We start from the raw sequence: 15,665 nt of genomic DNA on the forward strand, positions 1-15,665 counted from the left end.
CAATATACTTTTTTACTTCCGTGTCACTTATCCATGCCATGTGCCCAGTCTGGCTGATATCACTATTCTTCTAATAGGTGAATCTTTATATACGAGGTGTGACTGGAAAGTTTTAAGAATGGATCTGCTACTGCTTATTGGTTTGGCAGGCAGGTACAGGGAGGGTGGGGAGTGAGTCATTTCCTTTTCCTTGAACTCCCCCTGACAGGAAATTGCTTTTCCTTTATTCAGTTCATTGTGGCAGCTGGTTGAGTGTGGGTCTATTAGGGCTTGTTGCCAGATTCTGTCTTCATGAAAATGGACGTAAAAATGGAGCAACAAGTTTGTATGAAATTTTGTTTCAAAACTGGGAAATCAGCTTCTGAGACTTATGAACTATTACAAACAGCTTTTGGAGATAACTGTATGAGCCAGTCAAATGTTTTTACCTAGTTCAACAGATTTAAAAATGGCCAAGAATTATTTGAAGGTGAACCACAGTCCGTTTGTCCTTCCACCTCAAAAATGAATGAAAATGTTGTGAAAGTTCACGACTTAATGCACTCTGATCATAGACTTACAATTAGAGAGGTGGCTGATGAAATTTATTTAAGTTTCTATGCAGTTCAGTCAGTTTTAAATGAAGATCTGAATATGTATCGAGTGTCCGCAAAATCACTTCCAAGTGTTTTCAAGTGACCAGAGACAATACCAACTTGAAGTGTGCCAATAACTGATTAATCAGACTAAAAATGACATGGATAAGATCCTGAAACCAAAGTGCAGTCTTCACAGTGGAAGATCCCAGGTTCAACAAGACCGAAAAAAGGACGGCGAAGTCTGTCGAAGATGAAAACAATGTTGGTGATTTTTTTATTCTACCGGTATTGTGCATCATGAATTTACCTCTGGAGGACAGACAATTAACCAGGAACACTACAAATGTTTCCTTGAGCATTTGTGCAAAAATGTGTGGAAGAAAAGACCTGCATTGTGGAAAGACAGGAGTTAGGTGCTACACTATGGCAATGCTCTGGCTCATCGTGCCTTCTCCATCAGTGAATTTTTGACCAAATATCAAATTCCTGTGCTTCCACAACCGCCATATCCCCCTGATTTGGCCCCTGTGGACTTCTACCTGTTTCCTAAACTGAAATTTTCACTGAAAGGGAAGCAGTTTAACTCAATTGAAGACATCCAGGCAAATACGGAGAGCGTCCCTAACACACTTTGGAAAAAAAAATTCCAGGAATGTTTCCAAAAGTGGAAACACGGTTTTAAGTAAGTGTGTTCAGTCAGATGGGGACTATTTTGAAAGAGATTCATCACAGTAGCATGTAAGTACCACCATTGTACCATTACAAGCCCATTCTTAAAACTTTCCAGTCACACACTGTATAATGTACACTTCATTATTGTACCATCACCTCCATTTTCCTCTTTCACAGGTTCCCCCCTACAATTCTTCAAAGTAACTTTCTCCCACACTCATCTAGCATTCCATTATTTTTTGATATTAATGAGCCAGTTTACAGGCATAAGTAAGCACTGGTCTTATAAGTATTTTATAAATCGTTAATTTGTTGATATTACTTACAGCCTCAAGAAATTTTTGATACAGAATAGGCTCTGTTGGCTGCTATTCATTCTAACAAACAGGTAACAGAGATACATAAAATCTTATACTAGCTTTAGAGCTCCTGTTTCTTTCTCTTATACACACAATCAGACACACACCTGTATGCACACATACTGCAAGACTGTGGATTAATAATAGCAGCTGCCTGAGAAGATGTATGTGATGAGAGGGGTAGGGAAGGACACAGGCAATGTGTGTGGAAGGGGGGGGGGGGGCGGAGAATTGGATAGCGTGAGGGAGGTATTTTGACAGGGACTCGGTCACTGCACGACAAGACAAAGCAAGTTCAGATGGTAGAATATATAAGAAGCAGAGAGAGAGAAAGGTGGGGAAAATCGAGGAGATGAGGAGGGAGTGGGGGACAGAACGCCCACATGGGGGAGGGGGGAGGGAGAATGATGAGAGAAGGCAGTACATGATTTGGACAGGTAAGGAGTGATGTAGACTGAAGAGATAAGAAGAAAGTTAAGGTGAAGCAGTGGGAAATAGATTAGTGGAGTTTTATGGGGATTGCGCGAATGCAGGATATGCTGGAGCAAAAATTCCTATCTGTGTAGTTCAGAGAAGCTTGTGATTGGAGGAACTAACCAAATGGACCACTTAGCTAGTCAGCTGTTGAAATCATTTGTGCTGTGGCATGCAGCATGTTTGGCAACTGGATGGTTAAATTTGCTGTTTGGAACAATTTGGTGGTGACAGACAGTTGGTTACCTGTCATGCACACACAGAATGTTGCATATCTTATACCTGGATCAACCACAAGGGAATGACCCATGACAATCACACTTATTAGCAATGGAAGATATTCTGTAGGTTGGGTGAGCGGCAAAGCAAAACTTTTGGTGATAGTAGGATTTTGAGCAGGATATCTTTCATCTCAGGGCACAATGAGAGGTAGTCAAAGCCCTGGTAAAGGTTGTGGTTGAGCTTTTGAAGGCCAGAGTGATTCTGGGTGAAGAGAGGAGTGCTGCTAGGTGGCTGCTTAACAAGTTTACTGGTTAGAGGTGCGGATGACATGGGAGATTTGATTATGGATGAGCTAGATAGGATATTGTCTGTCAGCAAAGGCTCTGGTAGGGTTACTGGTATGTATTGATAACTCCTGCTTTCCACTACAGATATGTCATCTGTGGGTGGTGACACTCTAAGGAAGAGACTTTTTGCCATGGAACATATGACAACCGTCAAGTGAAGATACTGTTGGTGGTTGGTGTGCTTGATATGAACAGACATATTTATAGACATCTAGAAATGTGGTGTGTTAAGTTGAGAATGACAAAGTGAGATGGATTTGGTGGTAGGTGTTGAGGTAATGGAGGAAATAGCAAGAGGTTGCCCATGGGGGTGCTGGGGGTTGCTGGTGTTAGGAATTCCTCTCCCTTCTCATGCCAGCAACTCCCCACACTCTTCCTACCATATTGTTATGGGGACATTCTTGCTTTGTCAGTGAAATTCTGAAAATTCAAAAAAATGTTATCAGAATAATGAGCGAAGTTAAGCCCAAGGAACACTGCCACCCCTTCTTTATCAAGCACATGATATTAACTGTTGTGAATCTATACATCTACACAGCACTGCTTTATGTCAAAAGCAACTTAAATGAGTTTGACCCAGAGAGAACATACATCCCCACAACACCAGAGACAAACTGGACTTCGACACACCAAAACACAGACTCACAAAGACTGCAAACTCACTCAAAATAATGAGTTTAAAACTCTTCAATAAACTTCCAGCATCTGCTCGGTCACTGACCAGTAATATTTCCAAACATAAGATTTATGACTGGTTACTCAAACACCCATTTTATAAGATAACAGAATATTTTGAAATAATCATTGACATTAGTATATAAGAATATTCCTAAAAGAAAAGGAATTAAATTGTAAAAACTTTATTGTAAAGTTATTGTTAATTGTATATTTAATGTTCAGACCTGTTCTGCTGTAAGTGGTTAGTGGTGAATAAACTGAATACTGAATACTACTCCCAACACTACTACTACTTTTTACTACCCCCAAAACTTCACAAACCCTACCCCACAGGAGTTTTTGAAATATTCTGATAACCTTATCAAGTGTCTTTATTGACACAGTATCCTTGCCAGCTCATCCATAAACAGATCACCTCTATCACTAATAAACATGTTAAAAGTATTCCTATGGGCACCTTGTATCACCTTAGCCTTGAAAAGTTGAACACATCGTTCACCTGGGACTCGACTAACTCTTGTTGAGCCCTGAGATTGCAAGTATCCTACCTAAATTGTACCTACATCACCCAACATTGTGTTCAGACACCCATCCAATCTATAGAATATCCTTGTCCATTTGTATTCCAGTCCTCCTCCCAACTGTGATTGATCTAAGTGCAAAACCTGTCCCACTCTTCACCTCTACCACAGCCCTGTCACAGTCATTTCCTAGCCTACAAAGGTCACGCCACACATGAAAGCTGCTAAGTTATATATCATTTATTGTATAATTACTGTGCAGCTGTGCAGCATTCTGTGTGGGCATGATAAGTAGCCAACTGTCTACTCACATGAATGCTCATTGCCAGACTGTGGCAAACCCCAAACTTAACTACCCAGTAGCTGAACATGATTCAGACCACAACATAAATGACTTCAACAGTTGCCTCACTAAGTGGGCCGTTTGGTTTCTCACTTCCAGCACTAGTTTCTCTGAACTACACAGATGGGAATTATTATGAATTCTCTCTCATAGTCCCTCAGGCTTAAGCCTCCTCTAACCCATTTCCCACTTCTGATCTTACTTTTCTCTCTTCTTTCTTTTGTCCCCACCACTCCTTTCCTGTCGAAATTGTGTACTGGCTTCTCCCACCACTCTTCCTCCAGCCTCTGTGGGGATTATTTCCCTTCATCCCTCTCCCCTTATCACACCCTTATTTCTGCTTTTTCCACCCCTCTCTCTTTCTCTCTTCACTCCTTATCTCCTTCATCTCCACCTTCTCTCCTCCCCTCCCATCTCCTTTTTTCTAAACCTTATATACTCTATCCTCTGAACTCCTTTTGTTTTGTTGAGCAACTGCTGAGTCTTCTGTCAAAAGACCTGCCTCACATCAGCCTGCTTCTCCCTCCTCATTGCCCTGTGTTCTTCCCTGCCCCCTTCTCACCTTGATCAGACCATGTAACTGCTTTTGATAATCAACAGCCAAGTCTCATTGTTGGTGTGTAATTTTGCTGTCTTTGTGTTAGTGAGTATGAATGTGTGTACTTTTCCTATAGAAAGAGCAAGAGCTCAGAATATAGTATAAACACTGTTGTGTGTTCCTATGCATGACACATGAGTCAGTTATAAATGAATACTTGCCTTTCCTGTATTTTACATATTATTCCATCCAGAAATTTCTGTTTTTGATATATATTGCTTTTTTAGCTCTTTTCCACCCCATTTCCTATTACCTCTGTTACTATCATTCTTCACTTCTACTACTCATTTGCCCATTCTTTATTCCTTAATATGTCAATACTTTTTTTTCCTCTACAGTACTTGCTTCCAGACCACACTGGCTATCCTTTATTGCGCAATTTGTATGCCCACTATTGTAATGCCCATCATACTGTAAATACAGTACAACAACTCCCTACTCTTACAGTGACAACTATTTTTGACTTCTAATCTCAGTGCTGTTATTAACACAGTCTCCACTAGTGACTCATGCTGCCAAACTTGACCGTTAGTCGGTAATGCATATTTATGTACGATTGTATCGTAGCTACCAGATGTGTTTATTTATTATGGCATGTGAGAATTTGTGGTCAAACATATCTGTTTATGAGTGAAACTACTACTTTCTGCTTCTTTGAAACATTTTATGATCTTCCTTCTAACTTCCCGCACACCACAACACAACACAAATGACTTCCACAGCTTCCTCACTAAGTGGGCCATTTGGTTACTTTCAGCACTAGTTTCGCTGAACTACTGAGATGGGAATTATTGGGAATTCTCTGTCCAGCATATCCTACCCTCTCATAGTCATATCCAGTACCTACCATTTATTTCCATTATAACACCTGAAACATTTATTTTCACCTTCTTATCTACACTTTGTTTTAAGTTTTTTTCAGTCACTCTCTTTGTCTCTTGACCATCCAGCCATGAATCCCTGATAATTCTATTTCTAAAAATTCTGAAAACTCTCCTTTGCCCTAGCAAAACTCCAAGCACGCATCCTCTTTCGAAAATCTTGTCTGGCACATGGTATCCAACATAATGGACTTACTATTGAAATTGGCATCTCGAGCTCTCACCCATCCTACCACAATAACCTTCGCCTTTTCCAAATCCATCTGTCCCTCACATTCACCAATCTAGCCCTTCACAATCATATAATCCAAGCTCAAACCACACTTCACAGCCTCTACTCCTGTGCAAAATCCTTTTACTCTGTGATGACAACTTCCTGAATGGTATTTCTGCAATAGAAACAGCATTCCCTGCACCACCTGTGGAAGTTGTTCCATCTACTCCTGTCCTGTGCCAACATGGGATTACCTACAACCAGGAAAGAGACTACCAGTCTGATAAAATTCCCCCCCCCTACCCCCACCCCCACCCCCACCCCACAAACATAATTAAACTCTCATAGCTCCCCTTCCCTTGCCCTGATGGCTTATTCTGCCTTTCAAATCCCCAAAAACTTCCTTCACTCTCAGACACAAAACAACTCAGAAACAAACTGCTGCTTGACACTCATCCCATGACGTTGTTTTCTACCTGTCTCCCAAAACTCTGACCCCTGCAGAAGTGTCCATTCTTTCTAAAGCCATCACCTGTAATTCTAAGCCTAAGTTGAACCATCCCACTTTTTAAAAGATTTTTATTTCCTTGACTCATTTTTGAAAGTGGAAACAGTTCTTTGCCACACACTCTGCTCACAACAGCCAACCAAGACACCATACAGAACCCTTTTTTAAAATGGTTCCACCCTCCCTGCAACCATGATTCTCCTCACTTTCCATCCAGTCATCCCCCGGCAACCTTTCAGGTATTCCTCACTTCTGATCTGGCCTCACCTTCCTATCCTATGAGTCCAACATCACTCCCATGGAGCACACAGCTATCCGTAACCTGAAAACTAATCCAGGCCTAATCATTGTTCCCACAGACAAAGGCTCCACCACAGTAGTAATCAAATCACATGACTATGTGGCTCAGGGACTCCACCAAATTTCTGACACTTTTGCATACACAACTTGAAATCATAATCCCACCCTAGAAGTGCAACAGGACCTCCAGCAGGTCCTCAAGGCCTTAAGTCCATCCTAAAACCTGACCCCTGAATCCATCTCCCTTCCTACACCAGCAAACCCCCATACTCCAATCTTTTATCTACTCAGCAAACTCTACAAAGACAACCCACACAGGTCTCCCTGCTGGTTGTCCCATTGTTGCTTGGTGCAATGCTCCTACAAAATGAACCTTGCTTTTGTTGACCAACACATCCAAACTAATGTCTGTAACTTCCCATCCTACATTCAAGACACCACTCGCTTCCTATAACACATTTCCACAGTTCTTGTCCCGTTACCACCAGTGTCCCATGGAGTTCACTGTGGATGCAACATCATTATTCACCAACATCACCCATGCCCACTACCTTTCTCAGCATCCCCCTGATGCCAAACTCACCCTGCTTTTAGTCAACCACATCCTGATCCACAATTACTTCACTTTTGAAGGCCAAATCTATCAACAAATCTGTATGCCTTAAGTATTCACATGACACAATCCTATGCCAACTTATTTATCGACCATCTGTAAGAATCCTCCCTATCTAGTCAACACACAAAATCCCTTGTCTTATTCAGATTTACTGCTGTCATCTTTATGATCTGGACTCATGGCAGGACAATCTTTGCTCTTTTCACCGTAACCTCAACTCATCCTACTCCCAAATGCACTTCATATGGTCCTTCTCAACACAACAAGCCACCCTCCGAGATGTCAATCTCCACCTCTCAGATAGCTTTGTAAATACATCTGTTCATTCAAGATAGCCTTTATTGACAGACAGTATCCTATCCAGCTCATATATAAACAGGCCTCCCATGTAATCTCCTCATCTGACTCTAGTAAACCTGTTAACCAGCCGTCAACCAGCACTTCTCTGATCACCCTGGACTTGGAAAGCTGAAACACATCCTTCACCAGGGCTTCAACTACCTCTCACTATACCCCAAATTAAAGATATCCTACCCCAAATCCTATCCACATCACCAGGGTTGTGTTCTGCTGCCCACCCAACGTACAGAACTATTTCAGTCCTGCTCCCAATTGTGTATGTCATGGGTCATCCCCTTGTGGTTGATCCAGGTGCAAGACTTGTCCCATACACCCAACCACCATCTCCTACTGCAGCCTTGTCACAGGTATTTTCTACCCTGTAAAAGGCAAGGTCCCATGTGAAAGCAGCCATTTTATATATCAGCTATGCTACAATTAATGTCCAGCATTCTATGTGGGCAATGCAAGAAACCAACTGTCTATTCACATGAATGACCACTGTCAAACTGCAGCAAAGCACAGATTTCACCATCCAGTTGCTAAATATGCTACGCACTACAACACAAATGACTTCAACAGCTACTCCAGTACATAAGCTAATTTGGATAGTCCCTTCCAGCACTAGTTTCTCAGAACTACACAGATGGGAGATCTCTCTCCAGCATGCCCTGTGCTCACACACTCATCCTGGCCTAACATCCACTAACCTGTTTCCTACTGTCTCACCTTACCTTTTCCATTCTTTCTTCTGTCTGTACCATTCCTTCCTTATCCAGATAGCGTTCTTGCTTCCCCCAACACTCTTCCTCCCCACCCCTCTCACCAAGCAAACATTCCCTTTCTCACTTACTCCCTCCCTTATTTTTACTTTTATTGTGTCCATTGTTCCGTGTGGCACCCAAGTTTTATCCCCTGTGACAATATAAGCAAAAAAGTCACCTTTCTTTTCATAGTGTTGAAGAAATGACAGTGCTGTGGGCAAACATTTGTTTTCTGTTCCTCCATCAACTGCTTTGGCATCTATCTTGCACACACTTTGTGAAAACCAAGTCATCAGATGGCAGTTTTATGCAGCAGTGGGCAAGTGGGAGTAAACAAGAAGTATCTGAAATTGTGAAGCGTCAGTTCTGCAAAATTGTTTGGTAAGCACTTTCATAAGTTCTGGCATTGGTAGGAATGATCAGCCACTATATTCATTGTGCATACTGATTTGTCTTAAGTGAACTGCCTGTTGCCTGTTGTTTCATCTGAACTTACTGCTGCTCACCGTGTCAGGTCCAAACAGTCGGCATGATTGGTTGTTGAACTGTCCTGGCATTTGATTCTCTGCATGCAGAAATCTAATAACAGCACAAAGCTTGTAGTTGCTGCCAATTTCTCCTAAAACTGTGAAATAACAATGCCATTACAACACTGAAACTGTACAACATTACTGCCTAACACCCACCTCTACTATGACACATACAAATTTCAAACCATCTATTAAACCAAATGGAACTTACGTTCTACATGCAGTTTCTACCAACTGCTTCATTTTGTAAACTTTCACTGACCCCACATCACTAAAGATTCTTGTTCATGTTGTTATCTACAGAACGTGATGGGCAGATGAGTGAGTGATTTCCTTTTCTTTTTGTTTTCAGGGGAGTGAAACCATTGAAGAAATCCAGTGAAGAACAGTAGGATCCATTATCATTACATTGAATTCAGAGAATACAGTTCAGTTTTGTATCATAACTAAAATAAGAATGGATCATTTATAATAAAATTACATACTCTGTAGTAAAATTACTGCTAGTATGGGTGAAATAATTTTTTTTACAGACAATTAGATAACCATCAGAAATTACAAATAAATAGGAAAATACCTGTTATTTTTAAGTGACTGCTGTAGATTTTTGTGTTTGTCATGGATATCAGATTTTCACAAGTATGCAACAAAAGCTTTTTTTTCCTGACCTGTAACATTTCTATATCCAGTGAATGTGTTATCTCCTTTCAAAATCGAAAGAGGTGACTTGCTAGCGATGGGTTCAAGATTTTTTAATTAAACGGAAGATGTAGATGTTAACAGAAAACAAGAATAAATGAAGCTGAGACTGTTTTCTGTTACAGAAATTCAAAACTGGCAAGCACATAATAAAATACTTGGTTCATTGATATATGACGATAACTAAATGAAAAGCGAAAAAGGTGCTGTAATAACAAATGTAATTGTTTTTAACTGAGACAATAAAATGAAAAAAGTCTTTGCATGCCCCGTGTATTAAAATAATAAAACCCTGTATTTTTTTGTAAGAGCAATAAATAGAGGGATATTTATAACTCGCTTTCCTGGAAGGCACTTGGTAGCAGTAATTAATCTGACTTAATTTCTGTAGAAATAAAGCAGAATAATCTTCATTAATCAAATGTTATATTGAGACCTAAATAAATGCTGATAAAAATGATTGACAATCTTTCTTATCAATAATTTTTATTATTTCACATTCATAAAATTACATAGCTCCAAAAAATTAATTTGAAATAATTTAATACTGTGATTCCTTAACTCTTAAATTTGACCAATTTTGGCAAAATAACAAGACAGAGATCTTGATATTTTTACCATCTCATACAATAGTTCATTTTTTATTTACAAAATAGATAAATGTGGAAACTGCTGTACATTAATCAGAAGTCAAAATCAGTAGAATGAATATTACTATTGTTTTCAAGTGAGAGTTAAAACTTCAATTGGAAGCTGAAGATTTGAATAATTCCAAAGATGTCAGCATTGCAGCTAATGTTGCATAGACTTCTTCTTGCATCCATCACAGCATTTAATCTTCAGGGAATGACTTTCACTCATATTCCACAAGCACCCTCATGTCCATGCAGTATTATTCATACCATTTTCATTTAGATTAAAATGAATCTTTTTTGCTGCTTTGCTTTTAGCAGGTTTTGTCATTTTAGTGGCTGGCATGTAGCTGCACTTGGTGGGATGCACATTTAATTGTAAATTTGATGGTTGGTGTTGATAAATGTTGAAGCACTCATTAGTAATGATTGAAATAAACTCACCATCAAACTGCAGGCTCTGTAATACCAAACTATAAACTACCAATACCCACCATGCCATGAAAATAGTCTGATGGAAAAAAAGTTATTAATCCAGTATGAGAATAATTGTTCAAACACTTAAGTAAAGATGTAAGTTTCACCCTTTGATGTTGGAGACATACACTCCTGGAAATGGAAAAAAGAACACAGTGACACCGGTGTGTCAGACCCACCATACTTGCTCCGGACACTGCGAGAGGGCTGTACAAGCAATGATCACACGCACGGCACAGCGGACACACCAGGAACCGCGGTGTTGGCCGTCGAATGGCGCTAGCTGCGCAGCATTTGTGCACCGCCGCCGTCAGTGTCAGCCAGTTTGCCGTGGCATACGGAGCTCCATCGCAGTCTTTAACACTGGTAGCATGCCGCGACAGCGTGGACGTGAACCGTATGTGCAGTTGACGGACTTTGAGCGAGGGCGTATAGTGGGCATGCGGGAGGCCGGGTGGACGTACCGCCGAATTGCTCAACACGTGGGGCGTGAGGTCTCCACAGTACATCGATGTTGTCGCCAGTGGTCGGCGGAAGGTGCACGTGCCCGTCGACCTGGGACCGGACCGCAGCGACGCACGGATGCACGCCAAGACCGTAGGATCCTACGCAGTGCCGTAGGGGACCGCACCGCCACTTCCCAGCAAATTAGGGACACTGTTGCTCCTGGGGTATCGGCGAGGACCATTCGCAACCGTCTCCATGAAGCTGGGCTACGGTCCCGCACACCGTTAGGCCGTCTTCCGCTCACGCCCCAACATCGTGCAGCCCGCCTCCAGTGGTGTCGCGACAGGCGTGAATGGAGGGACGAATGGAGACGTGTCGTCTTCAGCGATGAGAGTCGCTTCTGCCTTGGTGCCAATGATGGTCGTATGCGTGTTTGGTGCCGTGCAGGTGAGCGCCACAATCAGGACTGCATACGACCGAGGCACACAGGGCCAACACCCGGCATCATGGTGTGGGGAGCGATCTCCTACACTGGCCGTACACCACTGGTGATCGTCGAGGGGACACTGAATAGTGCACGGTACATCCAAACCGTCATCGAACCCATCGTTCTACCATTCCTAGACCGGCAAGGGAACTTGCTGTTCGAACAGGACAATGCACGTCCGCATGTACCCCGTGCCACCCAACGTGCTCTAGAAGGTGTAAGTCAACTACCCTGGCCAGCAAGATCTCCGGATCTGTCCCCCATTGAGCATGTTTGGGACTGGATGAAGCGTCGTCTCACGCAGTCTGCACGTCCAGCACGAACGCTGGTCCAACTGAGGCGCCAGGTGGAAATGGCATGGCAAGCCGTTCCACAGGACTACATCCAGCATCTCTACGATCGTCTCCATGGGAGAATAGCAGCCTGCATTGCTGCGAAAGGTGGATATACGCTGTACTAGTGCCGACATTGTGCATGCTCTGTTGCCTGTGTCTATGTGCCTGTGGTTCTGTCAGTGTGATCATGTGATGTATCTGACCCCAGGAATGTGTCAATAAAGTTTCCCCTTCCTGGGACAATGAATTCACGGTGTTCTTATTTCAATTTCCAGGAGTGTATATTAGTATATTCCTCAATAATTGACAAATGTCACTAATTAATTAGATGATGGATTCTGAGCAAATAATGTGTCAAATACGAAAGACCACCACCATGAAAACAGTAGCTACTCTGGTAATTAGAAAACTCATAACACAAACATATTATTTCCCATTTGGCAACTAAATCAGAGCATAAACCCTTTAGTTACAAAATTTTGCTGCTGCCATCCTTTCTTCAAAATCCTTTGGCTGAAGACCAAAAACTTTTTCATTATTCCATTCAGAAGTCACTTGAAAAGGCATGGGATCATGTTGGAATTTTGGGTTATTTGCATCTACATGATATTTCCCATACACCCATAATCATAATTCTTTTTGTTCTTCACCATATGCACTGAATAGAATCTGTTTCCTGATGCACAATGCATTTAGGTGGCTCTGACATTTCACATTTGTATTGATTTTATATTTGTGTTTATATTGATTTGGATTTCACAATTAGTCATTGTCAGTTGAAACAAAGCATCTGATCTTCAGAGATTTGATTTTGTTATGTTCATATATGTTTGTCGTCATGAACAGCTCATTTGATGTTTTCATTCAGTGTTATTTGCTTTGACATTTATAATATTTTCTCTACACACAATTATGTGTGTTGTTGAGGGGTGGATGTCTTTACTCCCTGGAATCTTAAAACTTTCTTCCCCATTTGGGCACATCTCGAGGAAAAGCAAGGGTAAACACCAAATGAATCCTACAATCTTCAGTTATATAATTATTGCAATGATATTTGCTTGCATTTGATGTCAATGTAGTAAACAGAAAAAGGATTAAATGTTGTCAAGTGAACTCTTGAAGATGTTACCAAAAATGTTGCAGTTCATTTCAGTTGCATATCAACATGTCCCCCCATGAAGCATACACCTCACCACAGTGGAGTGGCTTATGTGCCTCAACAATTGGATAGCTGTACCATAGGTGCAACCACAGTTAAGGGGTATCTGTTCAGAGACCAGACAAATGTGTGGTTACTGAAGAGGAGCAGCAGCTTTTTCAGTAGTTGCAGGGGCAACAGCCTGGTTGCTGTATGTCTACATCCACAGAGATACTCTGCAAGCCACCACCCTCTACCACTATTTGTCATTTCCTTTACTGTTCAACTCACAAATGAGCAAGGGTGAAATGATTGTCTGTATGCCTCCCTATGAGCCATAATTTCTCATATCTTATCTCCTTGTCATTATTCACAGTGCATGTTGGTGACAGTAGAATCATTCAACAGTCAACTTCAAATGCTGGTTCTCTAAATTTTCTCAATAGTTATATGTCTGCTTGTGTCTGTATATGTGTGGGTGGATATGTGTGTGTGTGCGAGTGTATACCCGTACTTTTTTCCCCCTAAGGTAAGTCTTTCCGCTCCCGGGATTGGAATGACTCCTTACCCTCTCCCTTAAAACCCATATCCTTTTGTCTTTCCCTCTCCTCCCCTCTTTCCTGATGAGGCAACAGTTTGTTGCGAAAGCTTGAATTTTGTGTGTATGTTTGTGTTTGTTTGTGTGTCTATCAACGTGCCAGCGCTTTCGTTTGGTAAGTCACATCATCTTTGTTTTTAGATATATTTTTCTCAACAGTGTTCGCGAAAAGAATGTCATTTTCCCTCCTGTGATTCCCATTCAAGTTCCTGAAGCATCTCTGTAACACTTACATTTTGGTTGAACCTACTGGTTACAAATCTAGCAGCCTGCCTCTGAATAGCTTTGATGTCTTCCTTCAATACAACCTGGTATGGATCCCAAAAAGTTGAGCATTACTCAATTGTAGGTCACACCAGTGAACCACTCTTTCCTAAAATTCTCCAGATAAACCAAAATCAACATTCATCTTCCCTAGCACAGTTCTCACATGCTTGTTCCACCTCATATCGCAGTGCAACATTATGTCCAGATATTTAAATGACTTGACTGTGTCAAGCAGGACACTAGTAATACTGCATCCAACATTAAAAGTTTGATTTTCTTACTTATCAGCATTAACTTACATTTTTCCACATGTAGGGCCTGCTAATGGTCTTGTATCTTCCTATAGTCATTCAACTTTGGCACCTTACCAACCATAGCATCGTCAGCAAACAACCACAGATTGCTGCCCGACCTGTCAGCCAAATAATTTAGGTATACAGAGAGAAACAGCAGTCGTGTCACACTTCCCTGGGGCACTCCTGGCAATACCCTTGTCTCCAATGAACACTCACCATTGAGGTCAAAATACTGGTTTCTGCTATTTAAGAAGTCTTCAAGCCACTCACATATTTGTGAACTTATTCCCTTGCTCATGCCTTCTTTAACAGCCTGCTATGGGGCACTCTGTCAAATGCCCAAATGCTATCAGGCAGCAGCAGCTGGCCAAGACACACACAGCAACAGGGAAGTAACCAATTTTGTGACTTTTATGAGTTCCTAACCAGGAGCGAATTGTATAATTTCATCTGCTTGCTTTGGTAGTTTAGTTTCTTCAGTTTCTGCATGTTAACTTAATATCTAATAGCCAGAATTCTCATTTTATTGTTTGTGTCGGAAAGTAAACTGATTTTGTGGCATATTACAAATTCCTAATCAGGGACAAATTACACTCCTGGAAATTGAAATAAGAACACCGTGAATTCATTGTCCCAGGAAGGGGAAACTTTATTGACACATTCCTGGGGTCAGATACATCACATGATCACACTGACAGAACCACAGGCACATAGACACAGGCAACAGAGCATGCACAATGTCGGCACTAGTACAGTGAATATCCACCTTTTGCAGCAATGCAGGCTGTTATTCTCCCATGGAGACGATCGTAGAGATGCTGGATGTAGTCCTGTGGAATGGCTTGCCATGCCATTTCCACCTGGCGCCTCAGTTGGACCAGCGTTCGTGCTGGACGTGCAGACCGCGTGAGACGACGGTTCATCCAGTCCCAAACATGCTCAATGGGGGACAGATCCGGAGATCTTGCTGGCCAGGGTAGTTGACTTACACCTTCTAGAGCACGTTGGGTGGCACGGGATACATGCGGACATGCATTGTCCTGTTGGAACAGCAAGTTCCCTTGCCGGTCTAGGAATGGTAGAACGATGGGTTCGATGACGGTTTGGATGTACCGTGCACTATTCAGTGTCCCCTCGACGATCACCAGTGGTGTACGGCCAGTGTAGGAGATCGCTCCCCACACCATGATGCCGGGTGTTGGCCCTGTGTGCCTCGGTCGTATGCAGTCCTGATTGTGGCGCTCACCTGCACGGCGCCAAACACGCATACGACCATCATTGGCACCAAGGCAGAAGCGACTCTCATCGCTGAAGACGACACGTCTCCATTCGTCCCTCCATTCAC

The 15,665-nt window shown here is 42.0% G+C and overlaps 1 protein-coding gene across 1 annotated transcript in view; it reads left to right on the top strand.

Annotated features, from left to right (window-relative positions):
• LOC124613764 overlaps positions 1-9,402 on the top strand; it is a 77,489-nt gene extending 68,087 nt beyond the window's left edge. The window contains exon 6 of the mRNA XM_047142480.1: positions 9,297-9,402. Within this exon, the coding sequence (XP_046998436.1) occupies positions 9,297-9,326 (30 nt within the window). The 3' untranslated portion in view covers positions 9,327-9,402. The remainder of the gene's footprint in view (positions 1-9,296) is intronic.
• The last annotated feature ends 6,263 nt before the right edge of the window (positions 9,403-15,665 follow it).

Source organism: Schistocerca americana, chromosome 4 (genome assembly GCF_021461395.2).
Source record: "Schistocerca americana isolate TAMUIC-IGC-003095 chromosome 4, iqSchAmer2.1, whole genome shotgun sequence".
Classification (NCBI taxonomy): domain Eukaryota; kingdom Metazoa; phylum Arthropoda; class Insecta; order Orthoptera; family Acrididae; genus Schistocerca; species Schistocerca americana.